The 19,867-nt window shown below is 36.2% G+C and overlaps 1 protein-coding gene across 1 annotated transcript in view; it reads left to right on the top strand.

Moving 5' to 3' along the window:
• Nucleotides 1–19,867, top strand: part of RYR2 (ryanodine receptor 2) — a 341,359-nt gene that overhangs the window by 132,274 nt on the left and 189,218 nt on the right. Inside the window, exons 21-25 of the mRNA XM_050893208.1 lie at nt 2,701–2,893; nt 4,627–4,843; nt 6,105–6,209; nt 10,390–10,493; nt 15,330–15,413. Of these exons, the coding sequence (XP_050749165.1) occupies nt 2,701–2,893; nt 4,627–4,843; nt 6,105–6,209; nt 10,390–10,493; nt 15,330–15,413 (703 nt within the window). The remainder of the gene's footprint in view (nt 1–2,700; nt 2,894–4,626; nt 4,844–6,104; nt 6,210–10,389; nt 10,494–15,329; nt 15,414–19,867) is intronic.

The following is a 19,867-nucleotide window of genomic DNA, read 5'->3' as shown; positions in this document are numbered from 1 at the left end:
ATTAATCTCTGTTGTGGATGTGGTTGGTGGACTTGAAAAGATTTCTGTCTTCATTGACATTCTCATGTAACACATACCTCTCAAACTTGGAAGGACTTTAAGTAGTTGAATGTTGAAAATCGTGGCCTTCCTTTTTCTTCCACAATCCCAGGCTGCATCTTGGTAAATCTCTGCAATGACATTTTAAAAATAATCTTCTGAGCAAGAAGCATTGTCCTGGTTTTGGCTGGGATAGAGTTAATTTTCTTCCTAGCAGCTAGTATAGTGCAGTGTTTTGGATTTAGTAGGAAAATAATGTTGATAACACACTGATGTTTTTAGTTGTAGCTAAGTAGTGTTTAGACTAAGTCAAGGATTTTTCAGCTTCTCATGCCCAGCCGTCAAGAAGGCTGGAGGAGCACAGGAAGGTGGGAGGGGACACAGCCAGGACAGCTGACCCAAACTGGCCAAAGGGATATTCTATACCATATGACATCATGCCCAGTATATAAACTGGGGGGAGTTCGCCGGGAGGGGCGGGTTGCTGCTTGGGAGCTAACTGGGCATGGGTTGGCGAGTGGTGAGTAATTGCATTGTGCATCACTTGTTCTGTATACACTAATTCTTTTATTATTATTATTGTAATTTTATTATTATTATCATTATAATTATTTTTCATTCCTTTCTGTCCTATTAAACTGTCTTTATCTCAGCCCACGAGGGTTTTTTGTTTTTTTTTTTTTCCCGATTCTCTCCCCCATCCCAGGGGTGGGGGGAGTGAGCGAGCAGCTGCATGGTGCTTAGTTGCCGGCTGGGGTTAAACCACAACAAGCATTTACTGCATTAATGAATAGCACCAATAATTTCTACCCCTGAGTTTCTGTTCTGGACCAAGGCTTTACCAGAATCACATTTAATTTACATTTGTTTCTTCGGTCCTGCAATTACTTCTCTAATATGGAGAAGTGGAACTCATAGATTTTTTTAAAGCCTAAGGCCAGAAAAGGCACTTAGATCGTTTGGTCTGACTATGTGTTCATCAAAGACCAGTACATATTTCTGTTAACAGTCAGCCTTGATCCCAATAACCTGTATTTGGCTAAATTTTAGTATCTAAAAAGGCATCTAGTCTCAAGTAGTATGCCTTAAGGAGATGAAGTATCCACTCTTCATTGATAGCTCTTTTAGAGTTTAGTTATCCCTGCCATTAAATAATTGTCCCTTTCTGTGATTTATTTGAAACTAACTCTCAGCTGTTGTGAGGTTTTTCTCTGCTATTCTCTACTGTACTCTGTGAGCTTTGGGATGTAGAGCTGGTAGAAGGTAGTTTCCTTGCAAGCCATTCCTATACTGTGACTGCTACTCTGTTTCTCAGCAGTGTTTCCTATAGATTTCTCGATTTGTGAGAGGCCCTTAGGCTTGCTCCATGTCATTCCCCTGTCTTTGCTCATGGAACTGACTATTCTTACAGCAACTGAGCTAAGGACATCCTGTCTTGAAAGGGTGTAGGGAAGCAGCAAGAGCATCTGAAAACTTCCCCCCTGCCCCAACTATACTGCTGACTGCCCTATCAGGAGGGGCAGATTGCACAAGAGCATCTGTCCTACAGTCTGCAGATTATGTGGCAGTATCAGGAAGTCATTTTCCATATGTAGAGTATTGGAAGTGTTGTTATTTATTTTTCCTCAGGGGCGTGGGTGTGGTGTGTCTATGAAAATTTACCTGCAGAAGAATTACTGAAATTTTTCTTTTATTATTTTTGCTGCTGTTAAAAACATATGCCATCTTCATCTTCTTGGAAATACAGTGCTTTTAGTTAAGTCGTTCATGTTTACAGAAGTTGGACAGCATAGTTAAAAAGTTAGTGCTCTGTTCTTAATATGCATTATGGTTTATCTCTTGCACACATTGCATTGTATGTTATTTTTGGAAAACATGTCTAGAGATATTTTCATACAACTTTCATGCTTTTCCATAAATTTTCTGTTGTAGATGGCAGTAAATTTCAGAAACATTCATTTTCTATTTCTGTATCCTATAGGTTATTTCTCTTGGGAAGCAGATGTGCTTGTGTAAATGTAATTTGATGCAAGAGAGAATGATTCTTTAGAGTTCATACAAAACTTAGGAAAGAAAAATACATATATTACTGAATATATATGCCTCAAAATTGCTGCTGTCTTTTGTATATGCCAGAAAAATGCTGGTTTGCAGTTTGATTATGAAACTGAGTAGTATCATCTTACACAAGTTTGCGAGGGTACCATGATGTGGCCCTTAATAACAGGAAGTACTTTTGCTTAAATAATTTGAAGTATGATACTTGTCCTTATCGTGAATAATGAAGCATTCTTTAGTAAAGTATACTAGGTTTCTTATTGGATACTAATGGTTGTTTTTCAATTTGCACTTCTACTACTGTGAGGAATAAAATTTAGTTTTCTTGGGTTTGTTTATATGGTATCAGTAATTATTTTCACTTACATTAAATGTAATTTAATTGTATTATTTATGATTAAAATAGCTTTGTAGATATGATTGTATGCTTCTATTCACTATATTGCAAGCTTAAAATCAAATCATGGATGTTATAGGTTAGATATTTGTGTATTAACATGTTTGTGCTCTATTGCTATGTTTTCTCTCTCTTTTTTTAGGCTGCTGTGAAAACCTGTACGATTTTCAGAAGTTTTGCTAAATGTGTCTCCTTTACTTCCATAGGTTGTATAGCACGAACAGTAAATTCTCCCAACCAACATCTGTTAAGAACAGATGATGTTATTAGCTGCTGTTTGGACCTGAGTGCCCCCAGCATCTCTTTCCGGATAAATGGTCAGCCAGTTCAAGGAATGTTTGAGAATTTCAACATAGATGGCCTCTTCTTCCCAGTTGTCAGCTTCTCTGCAGGAATAAAGTTAGCATCCCATGTAGTTTTTGTTTTTTCCCAGTCTGATTTTTTTTTCTGTATATGTGAATATGCTGAATATTTCCCTGGCTGTCTTTGCGCTGATTTCCCTTTCTGACATCTGTTTCTTCGGCACAGTTCCAGTTCTTGGATAGTGAGAGCTACAAAGGAGTCCTGAAGAGATAGTGCATCTGTTGTTTTTCAGCACACCAGAGTATTCAGGTGGTTTGCAGATAGACCTTAGAGACAGCTTCATTATAATTTCTTAGCTGACACATTGCTACACATTCACTCCAGGACAGCATTTTACCTATATGGGAAGAAGAACATCTTTGATATTAAAAATATATTTGCCCTAACTCACTTGTTATGAGGTAGTAACTATTATTTGAAGATGCATTATCTGCACTTACCTTAAGAAACGGTGGTGATACACTTTCTTTTCAGCAGGATGAGTTAATATGAATTCAGTCAATCGGTGTTCTGGTTGCTCTACTGGTTTTCTATAAAATTTCAAGTCACACTTGAGGTGCCAGACTTCTGCTTCCACATATTGAATAGTTTGAGACTATAATATTAAAAAAGATTGTATGATATTCCAGCGGGGGAACTAACTTTAGCAGGACTGGCAAAGGTAAAGGCTGAAAGCTGATTTCTGTTGGACAGAGCCATGCTCTGTGAGGGATCATTCAAAGACTGGTGAATACTACAGAAGCTAAGAGCTATCACACAGTGGGCATACCAGCCTCTCATTCCAGATGCAAAATGCACTTCTTTAGCCTTTGCCCTGGATAATACAGGAGATACAACATGGTAAAACGATAGACATGTGTGCTATGAAATGCAAAACTATAAACCTGCATGCTTTATCTCCATCATGAGAGAAATATTTGACAGATATTATTCATGTGCTGAGTGTGGTTTTGGAGAGTGTTCTGGTATAGCATTGACAAAAATCTTATAAGATACTCAGTAAATAGAAAAGAGACAAAATGATTCTGTTGTAAGGCTAGTTTTTTGGCTGATTTTTGATTCCTTCTGGATGGCAATGTTCTGGGAAGATTTTTCAGTATTATGTCATTGCTACTTCATGATCACCTCATTCATTGAATTTTTCAGTAACAAAAAACCATGACAAATTCACCATTTTGTAATGAATAAAAGAATGCTTTCCCCTCGGTTTCTACTAACATGACAAGTATAAGTTTTAGGGAAGATAATATAGGAATATTTTGTATTGTTTGCTAAGGATTTAGTGTTCTGTGAGAGAAAAGAAAACTGTATTCTGTGGAGTTTTCAGGCTCATTTCTCGAATGAGAGAGAATGGAGAACTCCTCAATGGAGAGTTCAGAGGTGGTTGATTGATTACTCTGGGTTATAATCTCTGCCTTCTGAGACTCGAAAGGCTGCTACTTACTTCATAGGTGTGCTAGGTAAACTGATTATTCTCTCTCTCTCTGCATCTTCTCTTTTGGTCTCATGATTTAGAATACTTTTATGGAAGTGGAGATTAACTGAAAGAAAGAATTATTTACTTTTCCCCATTTTTTTTGCACCTTCTACTTCATAAACTCCAGCACTAGTTAGAGAAAGTTGAACTGTAAACAATGCAAAGAAGCTGCAACATTGAATTTTTTTTTTCTTTTTTTAAAAATAGCGTTCAATAGTTGTTAGGCTTACAAACCGATTAGGTTTGACACCAAAGTTGTCTCAGTTATCTAAAGTAACTGTGATGTTTACAGGGTACGTTTCTTGCTTGGAGGTCGCCATGGAGAATTCAAGTTCCTTCCTCCACCTGGATATGCCCCGTGCTTTGAAGCTGTCCTACCGAAAGAGAAGCTGAAAGTGGAGCATAGCCGAGAGTACAAGCAGGATCATAGCTATACAAGAGACCTGCTAGGTCCCACTGTCTCTCTGTCACAAGCAGCTTTCACTCCAGTTCCTGTAGATACTAGCCAGGTATGGAAACTGAAAGACTGCATTTTCATTTTTAAACACACATATTATAGGCCTGTGTTATTTCACACTTGATTGAATTTTAGGCTTGTCTCAAACTTGTTTTTTCTTGGGATTTGGTTGGTACATTCCATTGCGAGAAGCTGATAAATGGTGCGTAAAGTCCTTATAGTGCTCACTAGAAACTTCATATATTTCAGTTCACAAACACTATAATAAAGAAAGTTTTACCTTTAATATTAGAGTAGGCAAAAAAGAGTATTTGAACTTCTTATTCTGTTACTAGACATTTTTATTACTGTTTAATTACAATTACTGAAAACTTTGCATTATGATAAGACTTCTAGACCAGCTTCAGCTCTAATTCTTTACTGGACTTGCAGATTACTGAGAGTGGCATTTGACTCACTGTGGGCAGTAAATGACATGCATTGAAGTTATAGTTTTAATTTTGTTTTACATAGTTGCAAAGAGCAGTAATTCTTTGATACCAAAGAGCTCCATCTCTGATCACAGAAAACAAGAGTTCATTTTACACTTGATGAGAGTTTGAGATGATACAAATTTTTGTACACTATGTGCTCAGATTTTACCGTATTTAGGAGCTCGTTCCTAAAAAAACACATAAAAAAGAACAACTGTGCTAGTTTGTTGCCATTATGCGCTAAATACAGCATTCTACATGTCATGTAATTACTGTTCTGTAACACCAACAATTAGGACAACATTATCATGATTCACAGCACTATATATTTGAAGTCTGGTTTTTGAGGTAAAGCAGACTTGATTTCAAATTTTGGAGGTTGAGTGACATGCTGTCCTGATTTCACTTGTCACTTGTCATCATCATCTAATTTTTTTTTTTTTTAAATGGGGTTCAGTTCTCAAATGTTTATATTTGTCTGAAGTGTTTTTCACAACATTACCTTGGTTGTTGAGTTTTTTTAGCATTTCTTAAGCTGAGAAATAGTATTGGTTTGAGTAGTTTCTAGCCAGCTGCCAGGAATGTATTCCGTGCCATTTGGAGGTGTTGGGATTTAAAACTATTTTCCCTTGCTGGTCAAACTCTGGAACTTGTAACTGCATAGGTTAAAGTATTTCTGTTGATCTAAGAATTCTCGCTTACTTCAGTCAGTAAGAACTGAATGATAATTTAGGTTTAGTTGAGAGATCTGGTTTGTACAAAGTTTGTCTGTTATGAAAGTTTGGGTGGCACTGTCAAGCAACTTATTTGTAATAGCCTCTTTCTCTCTTCTCTCTTTAGATTGTTTTGCCTCCCCACCTGGAAAGGATTAGAGAAAAATTAGCAGAGAACATCCATGAACTTTGGGTTATGAATAAGATTGAACTTGGCTGGCAGTATGGACCAGTATGTAGCTTCCAACTTAATTTTCTGTTAATTACATAGTATTATTCAGCACATTGGTTTCAATGTGCTAATGGGACTGCATTTTTTTCCATTCTTCCAAACTTAGTAAGGTTTTAGACCCTTTCCACCAGAAGCAGGTGGAAACCAACAGTGCTTGTGTATTTCTGAACCAAAATTCTGGTATTAAAGCTGTTTGGTGCTGAAATTTTCAGCCACTCTAACTACCAGCACAAAAAGCACGTAGTGGGTTTTTCACCTTCTGTTTGTTCTTGGGGCAAGAAGTTTAGTTGCCTGGTGGAGTAAGCCAATAAAAGCAGTTATTCTTGGTTCTCTTCACATGTACTGACTGACATAACTCTTTCAGAAGTCCCAAACTTACTTTTCATGAAAAATAAGTATTGCTTATAGGAAATTCCGTTAAATCTGCTTTTCTCCTTCCTTCTCTCCACTTCTTCAGGTTCATGTCTCTATTAGGTGCTCCACATAGCTATTTTCTTATCTCTTTCCTACTTTTCATGGATTATGACAGAAAAAAATATGTGGCTTCTGGCTTTGATACAAAATGCAGTCTATTTTGTTGATTAGATTTTTTTTTTAATCAATCATAAAAAAAGTATACAAGCTAGTTATTTGGATCCCAAATAGTGTTGTTTATGAAGAACTATTGCTGTGAAGAGTATATAGAAACATACAGTAGATACTAGATGTAAATGTAAAACCATGTATGCACATATAGAAACACATATGTATTGTGGTTTTGTTACTAAAAAGATTTTGGTCTTCTGAGGAGTTCAGATTACAGATTTAGTGTAACTGGGCATAGGTATTATATTTGGTGTAGCATATGGCAGTACTTAAAAAGATTTGATTAACAGAGAAGATCTCTAGATGTTGTTGTTGTTGCTTTCCCCACCAAATCAAACACAAAACCCCAGTTAAATTAATGTATCAAAACATTTTAATTGTGGTATAATCATACCAGCTGTGAAGCAATCTGCAGGAACTTTTAGGGTACCATTACTTACCGTCAAGAATCTAACTGTACAGTTGAACACTATTTTAATTTAAACAATATATAGTAAGTATCAAGTTAAGCAGTGATAAATGTTGTAGTTATATTCAGAATGAAACCAGGTGCTAAATCTTTTAAGTTATTCAGCTTTCTCTCTTTAGCTTTAGTGTTCTATGGTTGGATGTGCTCACTTTGAGAATGTGGTAAAGTATATGCTGATCATCTTCTGGAGATTGACTCCTTTATCATATTGGTTTCTCACAGATGATTTCATCAGTTTAAGCCACCGTTGCCAATTCTAGTTATCTGAATTGATGCACTGCAGTTATTGAGTACTGAGGGAAGGCACGAAACAGAAATTAGCTGGTTTAGACACACACATATGAGTCCTCTAATCTTAGTTAGATTTGGTCTTTTTAATTCAGAGCAAGATGCATTATATATAGTAGCTAGTGGCGTTTTTTCACCAAGTCAAAAAGTTTAAAGGCTAAAAGACAGAGAATCTGTAGATTTAAATGTCTCTCCAGATTATGAAAAAAATCTGCTGTAGATTGCATTTTATATTCCCTCCTACATACCTGTTTCATCAGCTCTGTGTGTAGTATCACCAAAGTGATACCCAATATTGCATGCAATATTACTACTTCATTTTATACATGTAACAAAGTAAAATAACAAGCTAAGGTAGCAAAATTAAGGACTTTTTTTAACTGGCTTGGTTATAAGTCTGAATATGAGTGGTATTTAGGTGTCCAACTTGAAATCATCAGATGCATCTGCATATCTTTGTTTCTATTAAACTTCGCTGTACATTTAAAACCAGCCACAAAAATTAAGAATTGATAGGTGTCACAAGTTCTGCCACTTATATAATATATTTGCAAGCCAATAAATTTTTATATTGTGCTCAGAAAAAAAAAGGGGGGTGGGAAGGCAACCTACAAAATATGTTGAATATATAATAGAAGTATTATACATTGTAGCTGTAGAGTGAAAAGAGTGTCACTAGGGGAAATTCAATTAACATTGGAATTCTGAGGAAAACACCTGATGTCCAAGATTTAAATTAGCTGTACACAGATCTAAAGTAGTCCTATTGGAGACTATACTGAATCTTTATTAATGCAGGTTACCATAAGTCTTAGAAAGAAATCTGCAAATAAACATTTTCAGTGTCCACTAAAAGATGTTTCTCATTTTAGCTGCTGATGATTTTGATCAAGTAGCTTGACAGTTGAATTGCTTGTATTGCCTCTCCAAAGAACATTAATCGCATGAAATGAAGATAAATATCCCCTGGAGACTGTAAATATTTTTCATTCCAAAACATAAACAAATGACTGCTGTTCAATTTGATAATTACTATGCGCTTAGATCAAAAAGCAAAAATATGTTACTCAGAAATGTTATAGAGAAATGTGAGTTTTTTTCATGAGATTAAATAAACTAGATTGAGTAGTATTGCACAGTTTAATTATTGTTAGAGAAAAACACAGAACTGACAAAAACAGATGATAAATAAAAATATATTTCAGCTGTCAGTGATTCCTGTTCATATTCACTCTGTGGGTACTCATGTATAATTAACACTCAGGACTTGAAATTAGAGAAACTTTATAAATAGGTTACAGTTTGCAGATGACTGTTGTTCCTTCCCCTGCTCTAACACACAATGTTTATGTCCCAATATTATGATTTTATTTAAGTGTAATCTTGGATACTGTATATGGTTTTATTGCCATGATGCTAGAGCTTTTTCGTTTTAAGACACATTAAAATATCCAAAGAAAAGCTCTTTTATTTGATGCAATATGCAGGGCAAGCGATCAGTTTAAGTGTGATAGATTATTTTTCTGAAAGTCAGAAATTTCATGCCAGTTGATATGCTACTGACTTTCGTATCCTTTTTAAACATCAAATCTGATCCTGTATATGAACAACAGATCAAGCTGTTGAGAACAGATTATATCCGGTTCAATGGTACGACATCACTGAGAATTCCTGCCTTGTTCTTTTTTCAGCTAAAATAATTTAAAAGCCATCCTATATTCACCAAATGAGTAAAGATCAATTTGGAAAAAGTATAACAATTAGGCTTCATAACTTCAGCTGTTAACATTCCATTTTCCAGCAGAATTATCTGATTGATCAGAAGTTGTTAATAATGTTATTTTTCAATAACTTTCACTTTGCAGCTTTAAAGATTAATATAAATGGTGAGCTTATGGTCCATGAAAGATGGACACAAAAGTGTTTTAATATATGTATAAAAATGTAGTCTCAACTGAGAAAATGTTAACACTTTCATTGGGATCTTTTTGCTAATATTTGCGAACTAATCTTTTTTTTTTTTTAATCAAGCCTTCTAGCAAGACATAATCTTTGTAGATTTTGTTGACTGAGCTCTAGCACGGTAAAGATGCAAAGCTGAGAGCAGTAGAATGCTCGGTTATCCTGGGGTCTCAGGTTGCCCTTCCTACTTATGGCCAGTATTAGACTAAAACTGTATAGAAGTAGTGCAGGTTAAAAATGTTTTTGATCAAATTTTTAAGTTTATAAAATGTAGGATTTTGTAAATTATAGTCTTCATGACTCTGCTGTCACTACAGTAAAAGCAAATCAATGTTCCAATCATTTGTCACTGCTGAACAGTTGTGTTCTGCTTGTATACTACTGGACATAACTAAGAAACAAACATTTTCTGAATTAAGAGATAGGGTAGATTTATCCTTTATATTGTTACCTTCGTCGGGTAAGGACTTCAGTAATATTCATATCAACGTATTTAGACAAACTGGATGTATAATTTTTCAAACATAGTGCTGAAGATGAGTTGTTATTTTATGGCTGTATGTCAAAAACTAACATAGATTGCACTATTCTTGAACTTTGCATATTTGTTGTGAACATCTGTATAATGAAATGTACAAATTAGCATTCATTCCACTTGAGATCTGCAAATCTGAAGTTTATTTGCAAATGCAAATTCTGCCTTACTTGAACAGAATGATCATGCTCTGAGAATACAGAATACTTTCTGTTTTGAAGTGTTGTTCAGTTTGAGTAATTCTGACAGGATCAGCTTTAAGTACTTTGTGTTCTGGACTGTTTTTAAATTTCTCCTAGTTTTTAAGACACGTTAAACTTATTTCTTTGCTGTCTTTTCAGGTTAGAGATGACAACAAAAGACAACACCCGTGCTTAGTGGAGTTCTCAAAATTGCCGGAGCAGGAAAGAAATTATAACTTGCAAATGTCACTTGAAACACTGAAGTAAGTTGCTAGAACTTTTGAAGCTTGTAGTGAGAGTTTCCTAAGGAGTTGCAGTTTCCAGAATTATAATTTGACATGGAATTACAATTTGACGTGTAGGTGAGGGTAATAATATGAAAATGAGGGAGTGAGATACATTAATGAATGATGTATTTAGCATTGAAAATGGCTTTGATAGTCTTTTTAATATCTATGGGATTTTAGAATTGTTGTGGTAATTCTGATTATGAAATGGCAACTCAGGCAGTTTTCATCTAGTTTGGAGGAAAGAAATAGATCCAAGCTTTGAAAAAAATCTTTGCTTCTTATTTAGTTTAATTCAATTTAGTTTAATTGATTTTAATTTTCTTTATTGATAAAGCACACTTTGACAATCAATAGATATTTTTTGGATATGACTAATGATGAGCTTTGCATCAGGACCTCTCGCTGGTATTTCTGTGTCATCTGTGCATATTGCCACAAAACAGTAGTAGGCATTCCTCCTTTTGTGGATGAGTGGTGTCGTGGTTTAACCCCAGTCAGCAACTCAGCACCACGCAGCCGTTTCCCCCTCCCCCTCCCAGTGGGGTGAGGAGGAGGAAAGGAAAGAAAAAAAAGTAAAACTCGTGGGTTGAGATAAGAACAGTTTAATAACTAAAGTAAAATATAATACTAACAATAGTAATAATGGAATATAATAATAATAATAGTAATGAAAAGGAATATAACAAAAAAAAGGAGGGAGGGTGGGAAGGAAAAAAACCAGTGATGCACAATGCAATTGCTCACCACCCGCTGACCAATGCCCAGTTAGTTCCTGAGCCGCGATCCGCGCCACCCGGCCAACTCCCCCCTGTTTATATACTGGGCATGACGTTCCATGGTATGGAATACCCCTTTGGCTAGTTCGGGTCAGCTGCCCCGGCTCTGCTGCCTCCCAGCTTCTTGCACACCTGCTTGCTGGCAGAGCATGGGAAACTGAAACATCCTTAACTTAGGATAAGCGCTACTTAGCAACAACTAAAACATCGGAGCGTTATCAACATCATTCTCACACTAAATCCAAAACACAGCTCTGTACCAGCTACTAAAAAGAAAGTTAACTCTGTCCCAGCTGAAACCAGGACAAGTGGTTAGATGTGTGAATGTCATGGAAGCTCTCAGGTTGGAATGCTAGAAAATTTCAGTGGGATGTTAATGAGTTTCTTCAAGTAATCTAGTTATCTGGCTCACAAAGATACAATTCCTCATCTTAACTTTGTCAATCAAGCAGGTGTGAGTTCTTTGCTGCAAATGCATTGAAAATCTATTAGTGTAAGTAATTTCTTCCATATGTAGCATTGTGTGTAGCCAACGTTAAAATATTTCTCAAACTGATAAATGCCCAGTGGTATATGTGGTTCTCCAGTCACTCCTATTTGCAATCCATTGAAATCTATTCTTTTTTTTTTTCCTTGTTAAAATATAGTTGCTTTTTCCTATTCAGAGCATTAACAAGTGGTATGACTTTTCTGGGAATATTTGTACTATATTATTAAAAAATTTGCCATGTAAACTGATAGTGCAATATAGTGTTTACACTCATAATATAAGGCCTTTATGTCCTCATAGTAGAAAGCTAGGTAGAATACTCCTCCTAGAATTTGTCGTAGTGTCCTTCTCTGGTCAGCTTCTCTGTGCTATTTACTGATCCACCATTCCCACACTAAGTAAATTACTCGACAAAAAACGTATTTATGACCGTAAGTGTTAAACAGGTTTTGGAGGGATATTTTGGCATTGTTTAGAGATAAAGCATTCAGAGGTAAGTGGAACTCCATTGGTGGCAAGAAAATAAGTTCATATTTGTCTTCAGCTAGATATTAGAATTTCAAGGAAAGCTTGTGAGACCCCTGTCAACACAGCAATGTGCTAAGAATCCAGAATAGCTTCTTCCTTTCCATTGTATGAAACTACAAAAGATGATGTCATTAACTTTCCCTACAGTTGGATCTTTTGCTAGAATAATCTATATAATATGACTCAGGCATCATAAAAATCATGCTCTCAGAATTACATGCAGACTCCTAATGTTTCACTAAATATTAAACAAATTTTAGTAGTCCTTACATGACTTCTGGTTCAGGACCCAATGCTTTTCTAAATCTAACCCTGACAAAACAAAAAATAATTTGGTTCTATAAACATATAAATTATGGGTTACTTTTATTTTAGTAATTTTATTACTTACTCTAGAGAGAGCCTTTTCATAAAGCATTCAGTCTTTCTATGGATTTCAAAATTTGTATGCTTACTGAGCTCAGTCTTCATTACGTTCTTGTATTAGTCCTTGTTTTCTAAAGTATACAGTTCTAATTTTACAATATCACGTTGTATTTATCACGTAGACATCTGTTGTTCAGGGGCTACAATATGAGTGTCTCGCCCGGTTCATTTCTGCAAGCTTGCAAAGGTGGAAAAATTAGTGCACTAATCCATTCTAGATGATCCATACTGTGATGACTTGAATTGTAAGCTACTTTGACTATTTCTTTACTAGATGTTTCTAGTCTACTAGCAGTCAACCTCAATGGGGGAGAACGGGGAAGAGGGAAAGAAAATGTTCATTTAAAACTTCCTCTAGTCAGCTATATGCTGTATTCTTTACAATTTGCATCACATTGCGTACTACATACTTGAAGTAGTTGCAAGACATCAAGAATAACTCTTACTGTAATTGGGTTTTTTTGTTGGTTTGTTGCCAGTTTTGCTGCCAGCTCTACTAGATGAGAGAGGCAGAAAACAAGGAAGTTCTCAGTCATATTATCTGACACAACATTTCTTTTCAATGTATTGGGATCTTTGTATATTTTTCAGTATGATGAATACTTTATGAACTATAAAAATGATATACTATATGAAATGTCAATATTCAGGAATGAGTCACCTCTGAAAATGTCATGGTATTAAAACATGCTTGCTCATACTGTTTCTGCACATTCTTATATATATTTTGTAGTTTGATCTTGTATTTTTTTTGATGCTTACTATTTTGTGACTGACTTTCCCATTTCTACCTATTTCCTCAGTTGTGTGTGATAATTACATGTATCAATATTATGCCGAGGGCTGCATTCAGCCACTTCTAGTTTTCTTGTTTAGCTTTGAAGTGCTTTAGGGGTCTTTCACGTTCTACCAGTATGGTATGCCTTTTTATCCTCCTGTGGCTCTCTGATTTGAATTTGCTGTGTCTGGGTGGAGATAATGTAGGGTTCAAATTCCTGTCTTACATTACAAGAAAATTAGGGTTACCAGGGGTTAGCTCCTCTGTACTGCTTTCCACTGTTAGATATGTTCTCTTACTTATGCTGGTGATAGCTGCATAGTAATCATGTACGATTTATGCCAATTGAAATTTAGCTGCATGGAGTATTCTTAGCAGATAGTGTGTTTTGCAGGAGGTGGCCACTGCATGTTGATTTCCTCGTATCTGATTTTACCATCTAATTTTAAATCTGAGTTCACAGACCGTAACAGTAGGATTTACTTCATGTAGCTAGCACTAAAAATATGCTGTAAGAATCTCCTTGAAACATACGATTCGTCTGCCAAAAGAAATACTACTAGAGCAATATTTATGCTCTTTTTTTCCCCCAGTGAGTTCAAGAGCTTAAAGCAAGACTACAAAATATTGTTTTAACTAGCGTCAAGAACAAATAAAACCCTTGTTTTCCAGTTTTATTCCACATTGGGAAAATTGGGAGTGGAGTCCAAGGTTTACACTTGTGATTTCTTCTGCGTAATGAGTTTCAATCAAAGATATGCGTGTTACCCTCAGATTTTGAGAAACTTTTGATCTGACTTCAAAGTGGACTCTGACTTTTGTCCAGGATTTCTTTTAATTTCAATATCGGTATTTTAGTAATGCACCTGGGCTAAAGGAACTAAGACTTGATAACCCAATATTGAACATAAATGCAGGAACAAATAATTGATAAGTTACAGATCAAATCCTGGAGACAAATGAGACTTAAGATTTATACTGTTGGATAGTGTGACTGTAAGGAAAGGAAGAGGTCTGAAGTAATCAGAAACCCAGTTAATACTGTCAACCCTGTTGTAAAGTTATGTAGAGAGTGTTTGTTTTGTGAAATGAGCTGCATCTTGCAGAGTCAGGCCAGAATGGGCTGCCTGGGTCAGTGGCTCTGTGGTAGAAATCTTGTGGTACAGTATGCACCGTGTCTAGCTTGAATCCTTTTCTCTGAACTAGATTAACGTGCAACATCCATACCAAGCATTAAGATGGCAGTTTTGGCCTAGTGCTTATCATGCATTCTGCTGTCAGTCCTCTCTTCAGCAGCATGTCCTAACAAAATCCAGATCCAATTAAGATCTCTGAATAACAGCCTCTCTTTGTAAAGAAGACGCATTCTAAGGATAACAAGTGACATTTCCTGCCTTTTCTCCTTTCATCAGCTTTGAAATAAATAATATAACATAACAAGATTTTGATATAAAGCAGTATGAATGAGTATATAAGCAGTATGAATAAATATATAAAGCAGAAATATATATTTCAAGGGCAGGGAATCTTTCAACTGATACCTCATATAGATGAAATAGACTCTATGATAGTTCCATTTTGAAGTAGTCCGCTTATATTTTTACTAAAATTTTTCGGAACATCTTGTGGCATTTTCTTAACACTATCAGAAAGCTTATTACATATACAAAAAGGCTGGTGTTGATCTTTCCATATTATATTGTTGTCGTTCCCATAGGTCTCATTTGTTGTATAGTGCCATTTATATACACAACAGCAGCTCTGAATATAGAAACATTGTCAGTAATTTATCTCTGATTTCTGTGTCCTAGAACCCTGCTGGCATTAGGCTGCCATGTTGGAATTGCTGATGAACATGCTGAAGAAAAAGTGAAAAAAATGAAACTTCCAAAAAAGTAAGTTGAAATTCAAATGCATCTTTTTGTAAGGCAGTGTGAGTTAAGTGAACTGTATTTTAACAATTTGATATTTATATTGCTAGTTTTATTGGTACTTGGGTATGTATGTATACATATAAATTTTCAGAAATTTACACACACCTTCATCCACACCTTTTCTTTTAGATGTTTATGATCTGATGTGTAGACAAAGTTTAAGTTTTCTGTAATTCATTGAAATGTCTGGCATTCATTGTTACATAGTTCTTTTATACATGGAGTGTACTGCAGAAACTTGATAAAGAATTTTTACAGCAAACTTGTCAATACATTTTACTGTCTTGCACATATTTAAAGGTAATCCTTTTGAAAGTCCTAGAATGGCCATCTAGTGACTTGAAGTGGAGAGAACTGGTATAGCTGCCTGACTTTTTTTCCTGAGTGACTGATTGGCAACAGCATTGGTAGGACTGGGCTCAGGCTGGTATGGTATAGTGGCCTCCACTACTGCACCTCTGAAAAGAGCTCTCATGGCCCAGCCAAAGTGCCCTGGCTTCTTCCTTAGCAGCAGTGCACCCCCCAGTTTGGGAAGGAAGAATTTGGGAACTTTAATACAGTTGAAAGTAATGGAATTGTACTTGGTGATAAGCGTGTAACAGCCCTATGGCCCAACATACATTTGAGCCCATGGGATAAAGGAGGATTATAATGTGTATAAAACCAGAAAGGTAAAGGTCACAGTTTCAGTATGAGAGAACTTCCATGTGTTCTGTTATTCCTGAATTTAAATTAGTAATTTAGTTTCCGTAGTTATGACTAAGAACAATGGTAAGTGCTAGTTGCTAAGCTGCTGTCATCAGTAGCAACTCATAGCTGTTCGCAGGGATGTGCTCTGTGCAGAAATAGATGTTCCTCTGCTATTGCATATCTCCATTATTCGCCGTAGCGTTTCACTGACCCATACCTTCATATTCCATACACTGCTTCCCTAAGGCCAGTATAATAACACCAAGTCCATGTTTAACTAAAGCATGCCTGCCTTTTTCCTTTTGTGAGCCAAAAGCACGTGCCCCATTCTGGCAAGGTTCCTGCAGGCTTCTGGGTAATACTTTACTACAAGGTAGCTATAAGAATCTGGACCCTCAAGTCTTTGATATATACCACACTGCACTGATTTACATACCATTGATACCACAGTTTCAGAATCCCTGATGTGGTCACTTCACAAGAAAGAATGAGAAGAAAAGCAAGGGATTAGTTTAAATTCCCCAAAACTCTTCTCCAGTTGTGGTATCCCAAAATAACTGCATATAAGACTAAAAGGAAGAGATATCTAGGGCCTTCTGTATTTTTGTTCTGAATCTCCTGGGCAGAAACGTATATGCATTTGCAAGATTGTTCAAATGAATTAGATTTGATGCTTTTGACAAACTGCAGCTAAATCTGAAGTCTGAAGAAATTATACTTCCTAATTTAAGAAAAGTGATAATGCTGAGTCTTTTTAATGTCATTAACAGTCATGACTTTAGAAACCTGAGGTCCTACCATACAAGAGTTGCTGTTTCACAGTTAGACTAGACTTAACCATAACAAAAGGTTACAGGAGGTAGTGTGTGAAAAGCGAAATTTTTGATGGGAGATGTCACTTCCTGTGTTTGCTAGTTATTTCTGTTCCTGTAGATGATACAAATGCGTTATCCCAACACTTTGTCAATTTTCCCATGATAATTTATTAAGTGCTTATATCTGCTTGACACAAAAACTTTATGCTATTATGAAAAACAAAAGCAACAGACATCACTTGAATGTAACTAGCTCATCTGCTCTACTTTCTAAGAAATTTTTCAACCTTACTTTGTATATTCTTGTCTGTTTTCTTAACCCTTTGCTTTTTTTCTTTTCTGACATCCTGTTGTAACAACGAAGATTGTAAAATGCTAAGAACATGTTTATATTTGTGTCAGTCCTACAGAATTTTGGCATCACAGCCACACTGGTTACAAGTTGAGGAAAATCACATTTTTAACTGACAGTTATGCCAGAAATTTGCCTTTTCTAATACAGCATCACTCCACAAAAGAGCTTTTTTGGACCATTTTGAACAACTAGCTAAAGTGTACTGCAAATATAACTGTTGCTGATGGAATTCTCTTTCTATTAGGAAGTTTTTTCCTGGTATAACATTACTTTAGGTTTTTGAATAAGACGTCCTTCAATAACTTTTTATTTTAAAATAACTCCCTGAAATATTCAAAGTCTTTATTTTAATAAATTCTAAATATTTAGTGTTTCTATGGGTTAAAAAAAAAGTCTAAATGAAATGGGAAAGGAAAAAAGAATTGTCAGAATGAAAAGAAAAAAGTTTTCTTAAAACCATTTTCGCTATATTTAATTTGCTCTTGTAAAACAACTCACGTAGACTGCTGAAAATCTTTAATCAAGAGAGCAGAGTATGGACTAAGATCACTTGAAAATGTCTACCACTCTTTCTGTAACTTTAGGTGGTAGCACAAATAAAAATTCCGTAATGCTTGTTATAAATCAATGGCAGATCAATATGGTAGTGATGATGTGCTGTTGAAGCAGTGAAATTTACCTACTTCTTAAAAAAAATTGTTAATATAAGGCCAGCAGAGATACTGAGCAAGATAAGAACAGTAAGATACTGATGAGCAGATGACCGGGCAGGAGCTGGGATTTTAGTTACTTGTTTCAACTAGTAACATTGGTCTGCAGCTAAAGACAATTCTCCAACATGAATTTGTACACACCATATGCTTTTGTTATTTTCCTTAGTATCCATTGATATGTATTCTTGATGAGTATTCATTTGCATCCTGAAATAGGGTGTACACATCCTCTGTGACAAAATTATGAGCATCCTTTGAGACCCCTGATGCTTTGACCCTGCTCTTACATCAAAATAGCTGTGGCTATCGTAGGTTTTATATGCACAACATAACACTTGTGCAGGGGAGCATGGCAGGAAAGAATGCAGTAATTGCCAGCCTGACAAACATGTTAATTCTGTATGATTCACTATTTCCATTACTGTCTGGTTTTACTCATCTCACTGAAGCGACTTCACAGCTACCTGAGGAGGGGTAACTGTTAGCTAGTGTGTGGGATAGCAGCACAACTGCCAACTGCTTGCTTAATTCTGTAATAGAAATTTGCTGATTGGTAACTATATGAATGGTTGATTTTGGATTGATGTTCTTGAATTGTTGTTTTCAGACAAATTTTTTTTTTTAATGTGGTAATTTTGAAGAAAGGTCCAACCTCATGTTTATAGATGACAATCCCCCTTAAATACTTGCTTGTTTTCAATTATTGTTTTCAACCAATAATTTGTTTAAATGGGTTTTAGAATAGTTATCACAGAAGAGAATTAATTAAGATTTATGTGGTATTTGAATATTTTAGAATATAAATGGGGATAAATACTGTTTCTTTTTCTGGATTTCTCTCTGTCAATCCAAATAATGAACATACAAGAAAATGGCAAAGTTGTTTAGAAAATAATTAGACAATTATTTAAAGTAGCCATTCTTTAAACACCCCAGCGCATATAATTTCAGTGAGAGAATGTTCTTGTTTATTTTCCACAGACCCCTTTCGTTATGACCAAAATAGGGCTTTGTTTTGTCAGTATGCTCGAGAAGAAATACTCAGGGATATTCAGGGCATGTCCACCAGCTCCGGCCTGGTCTCTTCTGGGGCCGCAGGGAAGCACCAGCTCTGGCACCTGGAGTGCCCTCCCCACCCCCCCCAGCCTTGGTGTCTGCCAGGCTGTTTTTCACACTTTTTTCCTCACTCCTCTCTGCCTGTGCAGCGTTTTGCCCTTTCTTAAAAATGTTTTCCCAGAGGTGCCACCAGTGTGGTTGAAGGGCTCAGCTTTGGCCAGTGGCAGGTCCCTTTTGGAGCCGGCTGGAACAGGCCATGTCTGGCACTGGGCAGCCCTGGCCTCTGCTCACAGAGGTCACCCTGCAGTCCGCTGCACCCCCCAGCACCTGGGCACCTGCACCCAGTACAGCCCCTGTCTGTCTGTCCCCCCACTTTTCTCTTCCTGCTCCCCTTCCCCTGCACATTCCCTCATCAGCTGAGGTAAGGGAGGCAACGTCCACTACCATGATGGTGCCGCATAGTGTTGTAGGTTTTCATTGTAAATTCAGTAAGTCCTAATGTGCTGCATTCATCACCATATGCATTACATCCTTTATTGAAGAAGGTTTGGTCATAAGTAAAGTGGGAGATGACTGTAATTAATTCGATGGGAACAACTTCATGAAAGTAAACAACACTTTGTTCTTAGGAGCGCTAAAAATAGTGAGGAAGCTGTTGCTCTGTTCTGAAGTCACACTTAAATTTTAAACATTTGCTCCTGTGATTTGAAGGGTAGTTAAGGTATGAAGTATTATAAAAACAAACTTTTATTAGACAGACTTCATATGTGATCTTGAGTAAGCCAT

Source organism: Gymnogyps californianus, chromosome 3 (assembly GCF_018139145.2).
Source record: "Gymnogyps californianus isolate 813 chromosome 3, ASM1813914v2, whole genome shotgun sequence".
NCBI classification, from domain to species: domain Eukaryota; kingdom Metazoa; phylum Chordata; class Aves; order Accipitriformes; family Cathartidae; genus Gymnogyps; species Gymnogyps californianus.
Note: the sequence above shows the minus strand (reverse complement) of the source record. Positions and strands in the feature narration are given on the sequence as shown.